Below are 21,605 nucleotides of genomic sequence, written 5' to 3'. Positions count from 1 at the left end.
TAGATAAGAACTACTTGCTCTCACATATAGATCAAAAAAAAATCAAAGCTTGTGTCTTCGACGCGAAAGTCTTTGAGCTTAGTACTAAAAGAAGACAATGTGTATCTGGAACAAGCAGAATTGCAGCTCAAAGTAAGCCTGTTTCTGACGTGTTTTACTAATGATTAAACAGGCAGAAGAAAAACCTAATGTTTACTAGTCAGACTTCTGTTTGAATGCTAGGGATTCTGACTAACAAGGGAACGGTGGAAAGATGAAAGTTCATTTTATAACTTACTTCTGAACAGGTCCTAAAAATAAATCTTCTAATCTTTTGTCATGTTCATTTCTCTGTTTTCATCACATTTCCTGTTCCATTTATCTGCCCCACTGCATACCTTGTCAGTTTTCTCTTTTATGAACAGCGATTATTAGAAGTTGCCCTACTCATGCAAAATTTCTGTGACCCAAGTAGTCCGCTTTCCTGTCCCTGGCTCTGAACAATGCCAGGGATTTCTGGGACAGGTCAAAAAAACCAGAAAGATCTTAATAATGTAGCTTGTACCATTCAATAATTATAAAGGAAGGTTGCCTCTCTGCTAGTCTTAGTGCAGCTGTGTTTGGTCCAACGTCCAGCAAGGGACAGGTTTTGGATAAGATGGAGAAGGAACAGGCAAACACTAGCAGTTGGTTGGGTTTATTTTGTTGGCTGCATAAAGCTTATGTCACTGATGAGCATTTCGGGAAACTATGGTCACTGGAATTATGGAGCTTATTGCAATATAACAGCTGTACAAATAAGAATGCCACTTTCTACAGTGGCATCACATTTCCTTTTTGTTCAGTTTATTGGGTCTTCTGAGTTTCTGAAAGAGCACTAGAGCACTGGCTCCAACTGCTAGTTGGGTAGTAGGTAAGCAGCTCTAAGCTGTGTTTAACTAGCCCACTTAAGACAGGTTTATAGTTGCATCTGCACTACAAAACAGCTGTAAGGAACCACTGAATCTCATCCTCTCCCCCCATTTTTTTTTCTTTTTCAGTAGCATTACTTCTAAACAAGTGCTTGATAAGTAATCACTGCACAGTGTCTGTACACCGCCTATTGAAATCGTAGCTAGGATTTCCATGAGGCTTCAGTGATAATCAAATAAAACACACTGAGTTCATTAAGGGTTAACTATTGGTTTGGCAGGGTCAAGTGTGCCAGAGTTTCCTGTAATCAAACTGGCAGCAGTAGCAGCGAGGATTTTTTTTTTTCTTTAATAAAGGTCCTACCATAATCTTTGTAAGGAAAACCCAGTTGAATAAATACACTACTAATTCTATGCATGTGAATTGAAATATTTGCAATAAAAATACAGAATTTCCATTGAGTTACATGTCTTATTTAAACTCAAAAGTCATAGGAAATCAGCTTAAAAGAAGGGTAAACTGCCGTGATGTAGGGGAATAGACCTGTTTCCATTACCCCACTGTATTCAAGACATGAAGTAGGTAGTGTTAGATCTGGTGTAATGTCCTCAAGAACGTTGCACTTACTTGGAATTTTCTTGCACTTTGTTTACTGAAAAAGTGTGTCAAAATGAGAATTATGTAGCTAAAGGTCAAAACAAGATTGTTGAAAGTCAGCTGTGAATTAGGCCTCATCTACACCAGGGAGCCTCTGCCCCAAAGCTGCGTCAGCATGCTTGTGCTGGTAGTAACCTCCAACGTAAACAAAATCAGCAGGTGCAATGCACAGTTCTACTATTTTGTTGTCACTCCTGTTGCCTCAGAACAGATGGACTTTCTGCATCCTTCTTATTAGTCCGCTTTTATGTAATGACAAATACAGCCATTTACCCAAATTAATTAAAATGACACTGCTAGCAACAGTTGGTGGTAAATAAATTATCAAAATGTTTTTCTGCTTTCCAGTGCGGTTAGGGCTCAGAAGAGCTCTCATGAGGCCCTTCTTGTCCTGTCATCTCGCCGTGCTTTTTGCCAGTCTCCCAGCAGACAGTATGATAGTGGTGGGCTCACGGATTGAGAGAGAAAAGATCTACGAGATCCGCAGTTGCAGCAGTTTCCAATTCATTGCTCCTCCTAACTGCTGTATGAAGGATACGTAACAGCCAGAGAATCCAAATCCAGCTCTTGAAATACGTTGTTAACAGCCCTTGAGATGTGCTTATGGCATACCTTAAGATTTGTGAAAGTGGAAAACAGTAGAAGAGAGAAGCAGGCTTGAATCATTTCTTTTGTGCCAAGAATTTCTGGAAGTGGGGGCCCAGAAAGTCAGATAAGACTTTTCTTTCCCCGAGCAGTTTCCTTCAGGATCAGTCTTCACCTTACAGAGTTCTTTCCATTCTCCAGTAAGACCACTATGTAGATCAACATGTAAATAAGAAGAAATGAATCCTCAAATACCGGACTGTTGCCTGCTCATATACTTAGTACTGGGGGAGGGCACAAGCTGACTTCTCCTCCTTGCATTTCTAAGCAACTTGCTGGTTGCTCTCCGAGATAAAGGTGTGCTTCAAAACTTTTGGAGGTATGCTGTAGCATGTCCACCTTATGCTCAGGAAATCTTACCTACTGCCTTACCAGAAAGATTAGTCTTAGCAGAATGAAAGCACGTAGGTCAATTTGAAGTGACAAGTTTATCCCACATCGAATACATTTAGGATGCTGTAACAGAAAGGTTTCTTCAGGTCATTATCCAATGTTGCAGCACGTGCTTCAGTTGTGTTCCCCATCACTTGATAGAGACCTTTAGTAATGTGTTTAGGATGGTATGATTTTAGTTACCTCTGGTACCTGAAAACTATTCTCGCTGCAAGTTCTGGGCCTCATTAGCTGCTCTTTCTAATAAGCCTTTTGAGTTTTTTCTTTCCTTTTAGTGCACAGACATGGGGAGGCTGTTCTCTGACACTCGGCTGCTGGCATGCCTCATAAAGGTGCTCAGGGTTTGTGGTATTGCATGCTCATAAACAGTGCTGAATTGACTTGATCTTCTTCGTAGACTAGTGATGAATATGTACGTACACCATATCCAGTTTGCACTGCAAGCGTCATGATCCTCACACAGTTGTGCTAGTCTGAGAGGTTAAGTTGTGCAAAGGCTGATAAAAGAAGGGCAGGTGTAGAAGTGTGGTGCCCTCTAGTTAACATCTGTCAGCCATGCTCTTTAACCCTATGAGCTGGACTTTTTCCAATTATGCTCATCCATTTTGCTCTTAATCACATGGTTATGTCCAAAAGTTAAACTAATGAGGCAGTCTAACTTAGTTGCTGTTCCTGTAGAGTTGTGTGCTCTACAAAGAACAGTCGAAGCAAACAGACATCTTCCGTTTTTAGTATCATTTCTCAACTCACTTATTTGTTCACCATTTGTGTAAAAGTAAATAAAATGACAATAAGAAGATACATGAAAATTAAGTAATGACACATCACGTGATGGATCCGAAATATAAAAGTTAGCTAGGATTGTATTTTATCTTGATAAAAAGTGAATGTATTCGTAGGTTGTTTGTCTTGATGTTTCTTAGGATGTCATTCTCACCTTTTACTTTGTCTTGTTCTTTACGGTTCTGAAAAATAAAATAACATTTATGTTAATTGCATATAACAGGTAGCCTGATTTTATAACACACACTTTTGGGCTCACATAAGTTAAATAGGGTCAGAATATTTACTTCTAGATCACCGAAACAGGTAATATAAAAAGCTTCTCAGCTTTTTTCCACTTATGGGTCACATATCTCACTTTGTAATATCCATAGCAAAAAAAAAAAAAAAATCTGATCCTGAATATGACATTTAAATTATGCTTCAGGCATAGCATAGCATAAACTTTTTTTTGGTGACTCGGGACTTCTTTGGTCGAAAAAGCTACCCCACATACAGAAAACAGAATCCTGGGATTTCTTGCCTATTTTCCAAAATTATAGCAAACAGCAACTCCTAAGTAAGCATTTAATTCAGAATTTTTTGTTAGATTCTCATATTTGTTCAGTGCTTACAGTGTTTTTCAGCTGTTAAATAAATAACAACAGAGCTCCTTTGTTTCCACAAAGTTTTATCCCAGCAGTATGCCTCTCAGTTCCTGGTGAGGAAACGTCGAGCAAATTCTTTTATGGAAGAAAGTAAGAAGGGAAATTTAGAAAGAGAGTGCATTGAAGAATTATGCAATAAGGAAGAAGCCAGGGAAATCTTTGAAAATAATCCTGAAACTGTAAGTATCTGATGAATATCTATGAGGTAGATAGTAGTTCTTTGCAGAGGGAAAGCTAGAAGTACATAGAGTTTACACTGCAAAGCTAAAAAAACCCCACCATGCAGACCCAAGAACTGGTTTGAAATTCTTTTGTGTATAAGCAAAGAGAATAGTTGAGTAGATATTATTTTAATTTCAAGTACGGATCACCAGTTTTAGACCACAGTTGTCCGCAAGCATTCCATGTGGGGAAACTCTGTTGGCCTCAACTAAAATTTTACACAGAGGATACATGGCAGTGCAGCCCTTTTAATGAAGGGATTGGACATACTACTGTGAGCTTTTTTCCTGGTGGGGAGAACTCTGTTTCTCTGTTCATTCCCATGTTATGTTATTTAGTATTAGGTATATTTTATTCAGTTTTGTACTATAAAACGGTTATTACAAAATATATGTGATTAAAACAAATTCTTGTTTTGCAAATTATGTATCGGTTCCGTGTTCTTTGATAAAATTGCATGTATTTAGGTACTATGATTGTTAAGATTAAATTGTTTCAGTAATCAATAATCATTTGCTTTTAACAATTTTTAACAATTAACACTTTTCACTTCACTGGGATTAATTGCACGTGAGATGTTCAACCTATTCCAGGGTTTTTTTGTTTATTTTAGGGTGAAAAAGGGAGATAAAGGAGGCTGCTCTGCATCCAGTAACAACATTGGGCAAGATCCTCCCATTCAAAGAGACAGTTTTCAAAGTCATTTTGACACCCAATTCATTTTCATTTCCTTCACTTTGAAAGTGTCCAATTCACTGCAGTATCTTAATCTCTCCAGTGAGACGTGTGTTTATTAAATAATCTGCTGCCATAGCCTAAACAACAGTGATATAGAAAACTTGTTCTATATTCTATGAGTCAAAGTGATTTTTTCTTTTTTGCTTCTTTTACAGTTATAACACAAGTATATTTTAGAACTTAGTGATATTTTACTGTAATTCTATCTACCTTAAATTTTTCTTACTCTTTATTTTTCTTTTCTTTCTGCAGGAGTATTTTTATCCCAAATACTTAAGTGAGTACAAAAACCCTGAACAACTCTAGTATTAATCATTCACTGGTCGTCTTATTTGGGTAATACTAGTTAGTTATTCTGCCCATAGCGCTTGAATGATTTCCGTGCTGGTTATAATGCCTAGTAGCTCCTAGGCAGTTCTGTGTGCTTAGATCCTAGCAGAGGCACTCAGGAGGTTGGTCTGTGATCAGCTGTCCTGAATATGCCCAGACAAGTTTTCTAATTCAAGCTGTGAGAACAGACTCTTTGAAGATGCCATGCATAAGCTGTTGTCATTTCAGTCTAAATGAGTGTTTGTATCATAAGCAGATTGTGTGGGTTTGCATTTGCAGGCTGCCTTGCCTCCCATCGAGCAGGGATTTTCAGGGTTACTGCAGTTACTCCAGATTCTCCAGCTGACCTGAGGGCTTGTGTCAATGGTAAGCACTGCTGTTAGATACTTTACCTAATGCACTCACATCTAAGAACACACGCGTACATGGCTAGAAAGCAGTTCACATAGGCAGAAAAAGAGACGAATATCCATTTAACTCAGGCAAACTCAATTATCTGGAATAGAAATTGACAAAGAATATTAGGTGAGACAGAGCATTTTCAGAGCAAGTGGTGTAAGTGACTGTTTTTAACTTTAAAAAGCATGCTGGAAAAGAAACATAATACCGCAAAATTGAAGGCAGAATTTGTCCGGAAACATAGAAAAGTGTCCTACACCAACCCACCGATGTTCCCTAGTATGTTCTCTGTATTCTACCGTGTCTTTAATAGTTATGTCTGACTGTCTGCATCTAGCAACTTCTCTTCTGTCAGTTAAGGGAAGGGACCATCTGGTTAATTCTCCTTTCTTCCACTCTTTGGCCCATAGTTACACTGTAGCCCTTCATGAAGTGGGTAACATTAGCAGCTGAAAAATTCAAATACTAGCTGGAAAACATAGTCATTAAGTCTAGACACAAGAAGGTCACAAAGCATGAAACTTGTGATGTTGCTCAAATATTTTATTTTTTACGCCTGTACATTCATAAGTCCAGTGTGAATTGTTTTTTTTTCTAGTAAATTCACAGGAAGCAGTCTGTACCATATTCCCTACTTGTCACAGTTGAAACATGTCTCTAAACCTCTTAAACCTTTACAGCCTGTTACATCAAAGAAGCTTTCAGATAGTTTGAAGAGGGATACTTACCCTTAACCATCTGACGCTGTTTTTGTCATTGAAAGCAATGGAAGGCAAAAAAATCCTTAATAATTACACTGCACATGGTCACGGATGAACATATTTTCCAGATCACTTGGCCAACGTGACTGCTGTCACAAATTAAAATGTATTCCCATTCATATCACTCTTTCTCACTCTCATTAGAGGTCCTGGGAGGAAAGGATTTAGCAGTTGTGTGAATGTGCAGTGTTTCTGTATTACCCAGTGAAAAATAAATAGTTTACTTGATAGTCATTGTATTTCTCCATTTGGGTTCACATTATAAAATCAAGTTAAAAAAACTGTTACTGTTAGTCAGTCACCAGGATAAAGGAGAAGTAAAGAGAGTACGCATAAAATTTTCAAGTGTTTCTAAGGCTTAAATGTTCAATGAAATTTATGCACATTTCTGGAAAGGAGCTACTGCTGAGAAAGTGGAATTTAAAATTCCCATTAAAGCTATATCACAATTCTTTAAAATGTTTTCATTGAGACAAAGATTTTGTGATACTGATATTAACAGATTTTTTTATTATTTTAAAAGTTTTGTCTTTCTGAATTTATTGATCCAAATTGTTTTGATATTGTCAAAATGAAAAACCCAATTTTCCTAATGAGAAATAATTAAATGATAATAGGAACTAGTTTATAACAATACAGTAACTAGTTTGAGTCTCAAGCTGAAAAAATCAAGGAATAAAAATAACAATTCAAACAGAATTGAAAAATAATTTCATTGTTTTCAGGTTTTCCCAAATGACTTATTTCAGAACACAAATGAACACACGTTTCAGAACACGCATTTCTGGATAAACAGTTACAAAAATTAGTGAATATATTGACTTTTTCATCCCCATCAAGGAAGGAAAAGGAAAATTTTCACAGGAAAAAACGACCCTTTTTCATACTTTTCTAATCCAAGCAGGTATCCAAGCTGCATCTTCAAGTCTCTAAACAGCTGTATCCCACGAATCTGCATGCTTAAAAAAGATTTGAAAATAAGCCCTTAAAAATCCCTGCATTTACATCTATCCAGCCCACCATGACACATCTCATGGATACCAGAGCCTCTAAGCGGCAGAGGATTCGTGTACCACAATACGTTTCTTGCCATCTATCCCTTCTATTGCAGGCTGAGTATATCTTCTGACATTTAGTTGTTGTCACAAATGTTTATCAAAAAGCATTGCTGGGTAGTAGGTCAGAATGCACCCTGAATTGGGAAAAGAGGAACACCAGGCCTGCTTTCGGAACAAATGGCTGCAACATTACTGTTTCTGCAGTGGCATCTTAATCATTCATCTGTGGACATAACTTCTTTGTCCATCCAGTCCTGTCCATCCTGTCCTATCTTCCTCTAGTGTATTTCACTAGTTCTCCTTTTTTCATTCGTTGGTTTCCTCATTTTGCCCTTTATATCCTTAATTCACCTCATTCCATCTACTCGTGTTTCACATTGCCAACCCAATCCATCATCTCTCAGTTCAGACTCTCATAAGCCATCACTGCCTTTTTCTCAGAAACATTTACAGTCAGGCTTGTTCCCCAGTTGCGTACTCGAAGGGTAACTTCCACATCTATCACGAAATGCTTTGCTTATACCAAGCTTAGTTCACACACTTGTTCCTGGACCTACAAAAGCAGTAAATAATCAAAAAAGAGAAAAAAGACATAGGGAGTTCTAGAACTTACATTTGGAAATTGCTGTGAAGGATCCATACATAAACCCCATTCCTGTTATTTCTTCTGTGCAATTTCTTCTGTCAGTCTTCCTCTGCAACTGGAGTCCTTTGGTCTGCGGTATGAATATTACATGACAGGCAGCACCTATTCTAGAGGGGCTCTGTAGTTTTGGAGCTTGGCTGGCCCCTGGGCTTTTGGTTTTACTTGCAGCAGAAATTAATTAGAAGTAGATTTAATTGACAAATATACTAACACAGATTTTGTTAAGCTTTCTTAGTCACAGAAGGCTAAACTTACAATTCTATGCAGCTCAGTTCTTTAGTTCTTTTGAGTGAAGTAAGAAACATTTAAGAAATCCAGTGAGGCCTTATGTACAGAATCATAGCAAGTTTCAGTCTGCAGGAACACTTGCCTTTCATTCCACTTTTTTGAATCTGAACATCGCTAAATCTTTTCTTCTTTCCATTCTGCTATCTGTTCTTTTAGGACACTACTTTTATTAAAAGCATGCCTCAGAATGACATTCCAGAGCTTTATAAGAACATAACTTCGAAGTAGAAACAGTATATTTGTAACATTTGAAGGCCTGCAGAAAAATCGTCCATAAAGCTACCAGCATATTCAGCAGACACAAACAGAATGATGCCTTATGTGGTATGCTGATGTAAAATTGTGAAAATGGTGGGAAAAGTTAAAAGAACTTTATGTATTTTGGTTAGAGCAAAAAAGGCAGTGAATTCTCTGTTCTCTGCCCCAATCTATGTATTTTGAGCCTTGCTTTCTGAGGTCTTGCCAGCATGTATAAAGAGTCTTCAATCGCTCTTTATGATGCAAATTGTTTTGTCATTGAAGTTAATATTTGTAAAAGATGACAGTGTTAGACACTGATATATCCAGTCTACCCACAGGACCTGGACGGCCAAGGCAACCTGAGGTGTTAGTTTCTCTGTAAACATGACCCTCCTTGAACAGAGAAACTGATCTCTGTAATCTTGAATTCTTGGTATTCTTGAAACTTTGGTATTTCTAGTGAAATTTGTGGTAATATGGTGGGGCAGAGCACTGTTCTTTAAAAAGTGAAATATGTCCTTAAAGGGTAATGAAAATAGTATCAAGTCTGCATTTGGTCACATCTTGCAGGGATTAACATGGCTTAGTGAGTCATTTGGTTTCTAGTTGTTTTCTGTCTGACAAAGAAAAAGTACTGGTGGCGTTGTTTTTTCTCAGTCGCTTCCAAGTTCTTGCTAACAGAATTAGTAGCAAGATGGTTGTATGGTTACTTGATGTTATGCATCAAGCCCTGTCCTGTTTCATGAAAGGTGAAAGGTACCTGTGGGAAGAGAAGAAGAACAACTAAACTGATCCTTGAGGAAAAATAACGCCGAATAACAAGTATTTCCAATGTTTTCCATCCCACAGAAATTTCAAACCAGTGTAGCCCCCTGCCATGCCATAAAGATGGATATAAGGATTGCATAGATGGACAAGCCAAATATACATGCATCTGTAAACCGGGATGGCAGGGAGAGAAATGTGAAGAAGGTATAGTCTCTAATCTCATTACGATGTCAGTTCTCAGGAACACAATTATAGTTCTACTATTATTGAATAGTATCAGATCTTTAAGTATACCTAGCCCCACACAGTTGGTCAATGAATGCCTTCCCCTGAGCAGTGATTTTTATTTTGTTTTCCTTCTAGATATAAATGAATGTGAAGACTTAAATGGAGGTTGTAGCCAACGCTGTTCCAATTTACCTGGAAGCTACCGTTGTTTATGTGAAGATGGCTACTTCATGCATTCAAATAAATGGGATTGTGGAGGTAGGAAGTGAGACTTAAGGAGAACATCATTACACGACAGTACATTGCCTGTTGACTAGAGAGGGAAGAATTTAGTCCAGTAGTTCCATAAATGCCCTAAGTCAGCAGAAGCTTGCATTGCCTATGAAAGATGCAGTCCTCCTTCAACCTGGCTACTCATTCCACCCACAGCCTTACACCCCTGCAAGCATTTGGGCAACCGTATAGTGAACCAGATCAAGGAACTGAGGTGGGTTGAAACAAGTTCAGGAAAAAAAACAGAAAAGAAAAAGAAAAAAACAGAAGAAAAAAAGAGAAAGACTATATACTAGATTCTGCTTCCTTACTAGAGCTCTGTAAAGCATGTTTTGGTCACTAACCAGTTTCACATACCCTTTAGGCATGCTGAAACAAGAGTCTAGAGTGGTGTGACTAGCTAGCATCGTTACCATGGATATCCTGTCTGGTAAACACTGGTTTAGGCTGAATCATTCCTAATTAGTGATGCTGCTTTTTAGGGAGTTTGAAGTTCATCGGAGAAGAAATTATTAATGAGTCTGAAAATGCTCTTAATGGAGAGAAAGATTTATCTTTTACTCGCCCAGCATATTTTTTTTCTGTACATGCTTGTGTCTGTTATTATTGGCCATGACCTACGTGCTTCATTCCATTCCAGGTAAAAGACTATGTGTTAACGTAATTAGCAATTCTTAATGCATAGTTAGAAAAAAGTACAACCTCATTCCATTTTAATGTCATATATTTTATTGCTGAAGTATGCCACAGTTTTGGATAGTGTCAAATACTGTAAGAGGCCAGACTTGAGGGCCATCTCCTGCTGTCACTTCCTTTTGTCTTTTTTTTTTTTTTTGTGAATGAATAATTTCCACAGAAATTCCAGAAGAACAGGAGATTGCTGTTTTGTCAAAAAGGGCAAGAAGATAAGTTGGTTAGAATCTCTGTAATTCTTGGAAAGATACTGGAAAAGTTGGTTAAAAAAAGTAATCAAAGATAAAAATACACTAATATACCTTAGTACCTAGAGTACTAGTTTGGTCATTTGGTAAACTGGATTCAAGTGTTTCATTACATCCAACTACAAAATTACACATCTAGGAATTTGGAGTATACACAGTAACTGTAGAAAAGTACGCCAAATTCAGGACAGCTTTCACTTAAAAAATGTTTTGGGAGTCCTAGCAAGTCAGTGGCAGAATCCGTGCTCCCTGTGCAGCACCATTTCCACAACTACTACAAAACCACAGAGAAAACTAGAATGATCCCTGCACATACAAGTGGGAATTGAAGTACTACCAGGGATCTGATATTTTTCTGTCTACAAGATATTTAGTAAGATTGATACTATATGCTGCATCCAGTTGTCACATCTGCATTTTGAAAATGACATTGAAAAATTGGAAACAACACAGAAGATAGACACTAAAATGGTTTGAGGGATGGAGAGACAGTGAGGGACTGGAACACCTGTCAGCATAGCCAATTAAAAGACGATTGTGACATGAATGGATCGTAGCACGTAAGAAACTCTGATAGGATTATCTCTTGTCTTTCTGGATGCCTTTTTCTAAGATAGGATTTTATTATGCAGTCTGGTTTAGCTTATAGGAAATCTGTAGACTGTTTCTCTCTCTGCCTTCCTGGACATGCATCCCTTTCCCTGTTATCCGCAGAACACATGAGAGAATGAGAAAGGTAGGCAGGCAGAGAATTCGTTTTTCGCTGAGGGCATGCAGAAGTGCCTTTTAGAGACCTCTGGAAATCTTTATGGCTATAGCTGTAGTCTGCTATGAAAACATGGTAGACCTAGCAAGAAAGAGCCAGTTTGCCAGCCTCACTCGGTTTGCACAGTTTTGGATAGGGTTAGGGAAAAAACGGTAGGCAAGAGAGTGACTTGTTTTTAATAACTTGTTTGTGTTTCTAGATATAAATGAATGTATGTTACATCCAAACATCTGTGGGACAGCCATCTGTAAAAACACCCTGGGGAAATATGAATGTGAATGTGCAGAAGGCTACATATATAATTCAACTTCCAAGAACTGTGAAGGTAGGTCTTTCCGCCCCGTCCCCCCTTTTCTGTTTCTTTTATCTTGGCCTTTTTTTTTTTTTTATTCCACTGCTATACCAAACTCCAGCATCTCATCTAGTGGTGTATTTATTAATCTTCATATTGTTTATTACAATGTGACTCAATTGTTTGTTCTTGCAGAGGTTCAGTCAGGCTATATTACATGTAGTGTATACAGTTGCAATGACTTACTCCCAGATGTTGGAGGGTTTTAAAGTATACTCCCGTGTCCTGCTGTATGCCAGTTCATGAGAGCTCTCCTGTCCCGCTGTAGAGAGGACTTTCTGTTCAAGCTCTCAAACCAGCTAGCATGTTTCTTTCAGATAAATTGGAACAATGTGTTGAGGATCTGGACATTATTAGAGTGTCTTGTACCTTGTTTTTAAACATCATTACAGTTATAAGGATGGAATATTTGATGTCAATCAGTTTAATATATACCCCTAACTCAAGACAAGTTATAGCAAAAGCAATTAAAAGCACTTATTTGGCAATTCCAAACTGGGCAAGACAGTTAGGAAGATTTATAAAGTGATAATTGCTAGAAATGAAAACCACGCTTAATCAAGTTGTCTCAAAAACCTAAAAAGCTTGTCTTTATCCATCTGATAGGCCGTCTAGGTGCTTATTTAGCCCTCATGGCCAGGGGCTCAGTCTCTGTCCTTTATATTTCCTTAGATCTCAGGTATTGGAAAGAGCTTTTCACTGGGGTCATTGGATTCCATTTAAAATTACATTTGTCTAATCCTTCCTCAGCGTATCTAGTTATGCTAGAAAATAACAGCATTAGAGTCAACTGATCTCCATTCTAGGCTGGAAATGACAGCATGACAGTTGTATAAAAGATTTTGTACAAAGACCCCACATTTAAAATAAAAACGTTTTTAAATATCCAGAAAAGGAGCTATGAAAAAAGGAGCTGCACCAAAAAAATCTTTCCTCAGGAGTATTCTTTTCTGAAATTAAAATCTGGAAGAAAGACTTTCAAAACAAAGTTCCGTAACAATTATAGCAAAGTTGAAAAGTACTGATAGCTAGCAGTAAAGCAGCGAGAAGCCATTCATACAAAGACCATCATAAAATAACTTCAAGTATTGAAAGTATTTGCATAATTGTCCTAGAATGTATTTTATTTCTCTCTACTTGTTAAAGTTTCAGTTTAGTACACACATCAGAAATTAAATTTCAGTTGTAGAAGAGATATATAAGCTCTTAGAGTTTTACTGTGAAGAGGAATTTTCTACATTGCCAGTTTAAGAAAAATACATCAGTGACTGATTTTTATTTTAAATGCTGCCTTTATGTTATTGCTCAAAAGGACGCAAAAGCAGCTTCTTGCTGGCTATGAATCTTTTGCTGCATGGCTTTTCGTGCAGCTTTCTTGTGACAAAGCTTTGCACAGTGGTAATGATTACATATTCAGATGTCTGTTCTTTGTCCAATTACTATGGGATTAAAACGTTACTGACAATTTTGTGTCCCTGCATGCACTGAAATGAGAAAAACTTCACAGTAATTAATCTAATTCTCGCTCCTCTTAGTACTTTCTGCAGATACATGGGTTGCATCAAATACAATTTAAGTATTGTTTTTCTTCTGAAGCATGGATTCCAGAAGGTTGCAAGATGAAGACATTAAAACGAGTGAAGTCTTACCTCCTGGAAGGAGGATTATGCTGCTAAGCTTTCAGACCTTGTTGTAACCACATTAAATGAGTCACCAAATCCTGTCTAAGGACAGGATTGTGCAGACTGACAGGAATGTAGCCTTACAGAAATACTAAATGATATTAGCTTTTCATTGTCATATTGCATGTAGGTGGCCAAATTCAATTATGCTTATTAGAAAAATCAAGTTTACATACATTTATGCACAACTATCTCTACGATGACAGATACAATTAGAGTGGAATAGAAAAGGGTTTGGTTTTTTTTCCTCACCCATTCCTAGGAGAATGTTGCTACAGCTCTTCCTCCCCGCCTTTTGGGAGACACTATCAGTGGAAGATACCTGCACAGTCCAGTCTTTGTTTCATAGAAGCCATACAATTTTAGATACCGAATTTTATTATCTTCTCATCACCTTCGCAATTTCAAACACCTTGCCAAAAAACAGGGGTAGTGGGAATGAGTAAGTATGTTTATTGTGCTAGAAGGGTCTGTCTTGCAGTGAGTATCAAGGAGACAAATCAAGCTGAACCCATATTTTAAAGAATAACCTAAGTTTTGGCATGCCTTTCCCCATATTCTTCTTCCTTCTCTGAAGGGGGAACTTCTCTTAAAGAAGTGACTGAACCAGTTAATCAAACAGCACAGAGCATGTCTGTATTGCAGGTATCAGTCCCTCCCTAGCACACAGTCTGACAATTTGAGACAAGGAATCAGGGTTTCCCCTTCCCACATGAATTAACACACACAAAACCCTGCCTACCCACATCCACGCTCTGAGGAAATCACCGTATTTCCCTAGCGTTATATAGAGTAGCTCCCTCCTAGGACATGGTATGCAGCTCCTTTGTGGCTGCTTTTATTATATCTTAGCAACTTATTCAAAGCTATTTTAGCCTTCCACTGAAAGAAGCTGTATTAACCCAGGATGCTGCTCAGATTCATGGGTTTGTGCAAATAGCTTCTGCTGAGTGTTTTATGATGTGGGACCGACATTTGGACACATTTGTGGGAAGCCTTTGAAATAGCTCCAACAAACATGCAAAGATGCTGACTACAACTTGGAAGAAAAAAAAAGCAGGATAATTATAGCAAAAATGATTAAAACAAATCTCCAAAGAACTTGGTCCCCTCCAGCCTATGCATGTCAGCATTTCTGTAGCAGGACAAATAGCTCCACATGGGGAGATCCTGCCATTTGGACTGATCAGGGATTCCAGAATGTCTGCTGAGGAAGGAGACTTCATACCTATCCAAGAAGCTTGCCTGTCCTTCTGCTGCTATAGTACACTGGAGGGAGACCTTACCCTTGAGCAGTAGGTTCATTTTGGTAATGGGAATTTATAGCCCCGCAAGACTGGTGCAAGTCTCTCAGTAATTGATTTAATGATCAACTGTGCGATAGGCTTTCAGAATGACTTCCTAAGTCTCTGTTTGTCTGCAGGCCCTGGGCCTGAGGAACATGCTCAAAATTAACTGCTGCTTTCAGAGAATTTAGCACTCAGATTTACTCTAGTGCTACTGGTTAACCAGTGCTTGTAGTTTTACTTTTGTATTACTAGGTGTTCAAGTACTGGAAGGGGTACCAGATCTTTCTCAGAGAACAGTGCCTCCTAAAGTGTCTACACAGAGTCATACTCCTCTGGGGAGAGTGTGGGAAGAGAGGTGCTTCTCAGAGTCTCTCTACTCCACTTCCTCTTGGGAGGTGTTAAATTTTTTACTTCCTTTTACATTTCCACAGCGAAGCGGGCTGTAGTTTTGGTTTTTTTTTTTTTTTCTTCTCTCTGTGTCCTTAGGCCTAGGTGGATTTCTTGGCTTTTTCAGATCCCCAAATGATCATAAATGGAATGATTTTTTTATTTTTTCCCAAAACAGGCAGGATAGGAAAGGACACAGAAAGTGTCCTCCTCACCTATTGCATAGTATGGCTAGGCTACATTTTGGATTTTGTCATTGCCTTATTTGCATGTTTGCTAGGATGCAAAAACAACAGTGGTAAAAGCAGCTTCACGTTGTAACACATCATCTTGTAGTCTCAGTTTTAAATAGACATCAGATTGCCAGTCACCAGAAATTATTAGGAAGTGACTTTCACAGCAGAATCCCTTTCACCAAGCTGAGCTTGCAATCTACTGACTTAGGCAACCCCCATCAAGACCGTGAACAGTTTAATGATTTCTAAATGGAAAGGAGTGCACGTGCCAAACAAAAGAGTAAGAGGTAATCTAGCTGTAGCTGGAGGAAATGGAGGGGTCAATCAGTTGCACATATGCATCAGCAAAATATTTCTTAACAACTGACCAAATCCTGCCACATGACTAATGTGCAAGCATTATCTCCGAAGCACATGGAAGGAAGTTTGAATAAGACTCCAAAATATACACTTGGATGTTGCAACCCACCTTTGTATCTTACTCCTGTAAGTAGTACTACAGGTGACAGAGGCCATGATGAATGAAATAGGAATTAAACCATGAGTAGAGGGTTGGTAATTTACAGTTGCAGGAGTCCGTGCATGTGTGCATACATATATACATGCAGTGTAACACTTTTTAATAGGACAGCTTTCTCAAATCTGAGCAAAGATAAAACTCTCAACATCAGCAAACATTCACCTCTGAAGAGACTGTAATTTCAGACACAGTCACTATTTAATTTATAAGCTCATTATTTAAAACTGATTCAAGTTATGAGGATGCACCACAGAAAACATTTGCAAAATGTCAGATCCACTTGAAGAAACATCCAGTACTATATTTCTATATTAACAATTCCTTTTACTCATTTAGCTGACATTTTGGATGGATTAGGCACTTGAAGGAGTAGAGAAAAACAGAAGAATCTCCTGTGTAACCTTTTCTGCAGCTATGTACCTAAGACCAGTCAGAACTTGAACAATCCAAAAAAGCCAGTCATCAACTCTCCAGTTATATTTCAGAAACTGTCTTCCAATATGTATCAAACCTTTCCTCAGAACAGGAAAACATTCTGGCAACACTTGCTGGTCAAAGGCTTGAGGTCTTCCATGTGTCTTTACGACCCAGTGTATCCTCAGAGAACTCTCCCGAGACAGGCAGTGGAACTGCGTACAGAGCAGTTGGTTTGAGCTCACTGTTGGTGATCTAATAGGGATGAAGAAAAAGTGGAGGCATTCAATGCTTTTTTTGCCTTGGTCTTTAATAATACTGATAGACCTTGGGCTGCCCAGTCCTCTGAGTTGGAGGACCATGACTGTGGGAACGGTGACTTTCCATTTGTGGACACTGAAATTGTAATGGACCAGCTGTATCAGACAGCTGGACTCCATCTGTCGCCAGCAGGCCCGGTGCCGTGTAAACCTCCCCATGGTCAAAAAAGCCAAAATTCCTCCGATGGCACCAGCCCCTGAGCCATGTGTTGATCATGTGTGTTTTCCTGTTCCTTTCAGTACTGTTCTCTGCCACTGTAGGGATTGAGGAAAACACTACCTGTGCTCCTAATCCTTCAACCAGTTGCCCCAGTGCCCTGAAGTCCCTTTTGATCACTGCAGGCACAGTCAACATGGGTTCACAAAGTGAAAGTCCTGTTTAACTAATTTGGTATCCTTCTACAATAAGGTCACCCACCCAGTGGATGAAGGGAAGGCAGTGGATGTAGTTTTCTGGATTTTAGTAAGGCTTTTGATACTGTCCCTCACAGCATCCTTCTGGACAAGTTGTCCAACTGTGAGATGAGCAGGTACGCAGAGTGCTGGGTGGAAAACTGGCTGAAGGGCAGGGCTCAAAGGGTTGTGGTGAATGGGGCTACATCTGGCTGGCGACCGGTCACCAGCGGTGTTCCTCAGGGTTCAGTTCTAGGGCCAGTTCTGTTCAATGTATTTATCAATGATCTGGATGCAGGAGTTGAATGCACCATTAGCAAGTTTGCTGATGATACCAAACTGGGAGGTGCTATTGACTCTCTTGAGGGATGAGAGGCCTTGCAGAGGGATCTAGATAGATTGGAGCATTGGGCAATGATGAATGGGATGAAATTTCACAAGTCCAAATGCCAGATTCTGCACCTGGGACAGAGTAGTGCCAGGCACAAGTATAAATTGGGAGAGGAGTGGCTGGAGAGCAGCCCTGCAGAAAGGGATCTGGGGGTGCTGGTCGACAGCAGGCTCAATATGAGACAGCAGTGTGCCCTGGCAGCCAAGAGGGCAAACCGCATCCTGGGGTGCATCAAACACAGTAAAACCAGCCGGTCAAGAGAGGTGATTATCCTGCTGTATTCAGCATTGATGTGGCCTCACCTTGAGTACTGTGTGCAGTTCTGGGCCCCACAGTTTAAGAAGGAAGTTCAGGTCCTTGAAAGCGTCCCGAGGAGGGCAACAAAGCCGAGGGGCGGCGGAGGACTTTGGGCTTGTCTAGTTTGGAGAGAAGGAGGCTGAGGGGCGACCTCAGCCCAGCTGTAGGCAGGGCGACCTACACCTTCCTGAGGAGGGGAAGAGGAGAGGGAGGTGCTGATCTCTTCTCCCTGGGATCCAGTGCCAGGACACGTGGGGAATGGTTCAAAGCTGCGCGAGGGGAGGTTTAGACTGGACATTAGGAAGCATTTCTTTACCGAGAGGGTGGTCAAACACTGGAACGGGCTTCCTAGAGAGGCGGTCGATGCCCCAAGCCTGTCAGTGTTGAAGAGGCATTTGGACAGTGCCCTTAACAACATGCTTTAGCTTTCAGTCAGCCCTGAATTGGTCAAGCAGTTGGACTAGATGATCATTGTAGGTACCTTCCAACTGAAATAGTCTAGTCTATTCAGATTTTTTAAATGCACACATTAGTACAAAATTGTTCATTCCCACTACAGGGGCCATTTGTTTAAAAACAAGTGTTGCAGTTTCTTTAATCTGAGGCCCAAAATCTCCCTCATTAGCGTCTCTTATCCAGGAGAGATATTTCTAATATAGAAATAAACAAAATAACAGTTACAGTGGCATTTTACACAGCCTTTAATTTCTAAGTTATTTATTGTGTACAGCCTACTAAATAGAAAATCAAGTTCCTTTACTTGGTTTAGCTTATTTGCAGCTCAAATCAGATTGGTTTCCACAAATAGATGCTGTCTGAAACTTAGTTATTTATGAGATTATTGTATGTTATTTTAAAAGGTATTTTGCCCTGAGATTATTTTGGTTTTATGTGAATAAAGCACGTCCTTTCTCCATATACTTGCCATATATATTCTTAATACTCTAAGTTCTCATGACGTCTATAGGGAAAGGAAGAAATCTGACTCAGAATGGCATTTCTGCCATAAATGGTAGTGATTTATTGAGGTCTCTCTCCCTAATTCAGCCACCTTACAGCTCAGCTTCTTACTGCCTCACAAATCAGACCAAATTGTCTCCAGCTCTGCACACAAGGCCTCTATCAGATTACTAGGTCTTATACACCCAGCAAGTAATTCTGGATTGTAAATTTTACATAGGAGACATCTATTAGCATTAGTTTAGCTTAGCAGCAGTCACCTAGTGCATTCATGTTATGCTGGAGAACCCATCTTGTCCATTATTCCATTAATTTATTGTGTTTGTTTTCAGACTGTGCCATGAATAATCTGAATAAATCTTTCTGTATGCTTCCATTTCTCCTAGATATTGATGAATGTGCTGAAAATGTTTGTGCTCAACTCTGTATAAACTCTCCAGGAAGTTATAGCTGCTATTGTGATGGCAAGAAAGGGTTCAAGCTCTCTAAGGACATGAAGAATTGTGAGGTAAAACTGCACTACGTGTGATTTTTCCACATGGAATTTTAAAGTTGGATATTTCTTGATGACAGAATCAGTTAGATTAAGGAAAATAGGAAGCGATTTGAGAACTGACTCAAAATTTCTGAGAAAGTGCTGGGGACTCTGAACTGTGGTTTGGCTCATAAAGCAGACCCAGTAGGGATTTGGATGCCATTCAGTTCATACATGCTCATTTACAGGAATCCTGTCAAGAGAAGTTTGCCTTAGCGAGTCATTTTTATTCCCTGCTGCTTCCAAAATAAGCCCCAGCTTTCTCCTATCAAACAAATAATTCCTGTTCAGCTTACTCAGAGCCAGAATACTCCATTTGTCCATATGTTCCCACGTTTTTCTTAGGCTGCACAAAAGTTTTCACTCACTCTTTCAGAATTACTTTATGCTTTGCCTGTTTAGGTTGAAAAAACTGGATTGTTTTCCACAGTTCTCATCTGCCATAGCTTAAGAAAAAGCACTTAGTAATACTTGCCAATTGAAGAGCATCTCGCAGCCAAAATGGGCTCTTCCTGCTCAGTTTGAAGATTTGCACTTCTTAGTAGCAGAAAATTTGGAGCTCTGGAGAATCCCAGTGCAAGGATTTTCTTGTGAATGGTTCTCTGTATGCTTTGAAAGGTTCAGGCAGGCTGAGACTTGTTATGCAAGGTGAGCTCAGATAACTGCCAATAAAAAAAATCACCTCTAACACAGTATAACAAAATTGGGCTTAAACTGTAGGAACAAGGTCTGACACAACTTACAGCATGTATGCATTAGATCTGGTTTGTACTTTCTGAAATTTAATATCTGAACAACACTTGCAGTCAGTATATTTCATTTTGCTTATTCATGAAATAGGAAAAGCATCTTCTAGCCTCATTACATGTTATTTTCAATACCGTTGTTCAAAAGTGATTAACTCTCTATCTGGAAGTTAGTTTCAGGCCTTTTAATTGGAAAAAAAGAAATAGTTTAATCAGCTGAAAATATATGCAGTCCAAAGACTAGTGACACTAGCAGACATAAAGTGAAGTAGCCACAAAACTCAGGATGAACACCTATACATTTAATGAAACTACTGCATCGTGAATACAGAAGTCAGAGTTTGGGAACTGCATTGTTAACTTCTACCAAAGTACAGTATGTCTTGAGAACAGAAAAGCCCTTCACACTTATTCTTGATCATTCTCTTCTGTAAGACTACTATACTGCCATCATATAGAAGATATTCAAGGCGTGTTTTGAGGGATAACTTTAGATCAGAGACTTTTAGGCTCCTACTACTCAATGAGACAGGTGCTCTAAACCACATTCTGGAAGAGTCTTCCTACCTCTCTCCACATGCAAAGCCTAGTTCCCCGTACCTAAAGGAAATCTGAGTGCTTTACTTTTAAAACAAAACTGTAGATATTACTTTAATTATAACATCACAATTACAGAACACAAAGAAGTCAACAATGCCTTAGAATGGATACCTGACATTTGTTTACTAAATGTTTTACTAGTTTAAACTTGCACTACACATAAAATGCACATTATTCCTGGATAGAATCATAGAAATCATAGAATCAGAGAATAGTTTGGGTTGGAAGGAACCTTTAAAGGTCATCTAGTCTAACCCCCCGGCCATGGGCAGGGACATCTTCAACTAGATCAGGTTGCTTAGAGCACCATCCAACCTGACCTTGAATGTTTCCAGGGATGGGGCAACTACCACCTCTCTGGGCAACCTGTTCCAGTGCTTCACCACCCTCATTGTAGAAAATTTCTTCCTTGTGTCTAGTCTAAATCTACCCTCTTTCAGTTTAAAACCATTACCCCTTGTCCTATCACTACATGCCCTTGTAAAAAGTCCCTCTCTAGCTTTCTTGTAAGCCCCCTTCAGGGGGGGCTGCTATAAGGTCTTCCCAGAGCCTTCCCTTCTCAAGGCTGAACAAGCCCAACTCTCGCAGCCCTTCTTCGCAGGAGAGGTGCTCCATCCCCTGATCATTTTTGTGGCCCTCTTCTGGACCTGCTCAAACAGGTCCATGTCTTTCTTACGCTGAGGGCTCCAGAGCTGGACACAGTCCTCTAGGTGGAGTCTCACCAGAGCAGAGTAGAGGGGCAGAATCACCTCCCTCGACCTGCTGGCCATGCTTCTTTGGATGCAGCCCAGGATACGATTGGCCTTCTG

General features: G+C 39.3%; 1 protein-coding gene across 1 annotated transcript in view; it reads left to right on the top strand.

Annotated features, from left to right (window-relative positions):
* The first annotated feature begins 1,922 nt into the window (after positions 1 to 1,922).
* The window catches only part of PROS1 (protein S (alpha)), a 35,774-nt gene continuing 16,091 nt past the window's right edge, over positions 1,923 to 21,605 (top strand). Inside the window, exons 1-8 of the mRNA XM_009323938.1 lie at positions 1,923 to 2,073; positions 4,038 to 4,195; positions 5,229 to 5,253; positions 5,586 to 5,672; positions 9,548 to 9,670; positions 9,830 to 9,952; positions 11,874 to 11,999; positions 19,302 to 19,423. Of these exons, the coding sequence (XP_009322213.1) occupies positions 1,923 to 2,073; positions 4,038 to 4,195; positions 5,229 to 5,253; positions 5,586 to 5,672; positions 9,548 to 9,670; positions 9,830 to 9,952; positions 11,874 to 11,999; positions 19,302 to 19,423 (915 nt within the window). The remainder of the gene's footprint in view (positions 2,074 to 4,037; positions 4,196 to 5,228; positions 5,254 to 5,585; positions 5,673 to 9,547; positions 9,671 to 9,829; positions 9,953 to 11,873; positions 12,000 to 19,301; positions 19,424 to 21,605) is intronic.

Source organism: Pygoscelis adeliae, unplaced genomic scaffold (assembly GCF_000699105.1).
Source record: "Pygoscelis adeliae isolate BGI_AS28 unplaced genomic scaffold, ASM69910v1 Scaffold124, whole genome shotgun sequence".
Taxonomy (NCBI): domain Eukaryota; kingdom Metazoa; phylum Chordata; class Aves; order Sphenisciformes; family Spheniscidae; genus Pygoscelis; species Pygoscelis adeliae.
The sequence above is the reverse complement of the archived record's forward strand: the minus strand, read 5'-3'. Positions and strand labels throughout refer to the sequence as shown.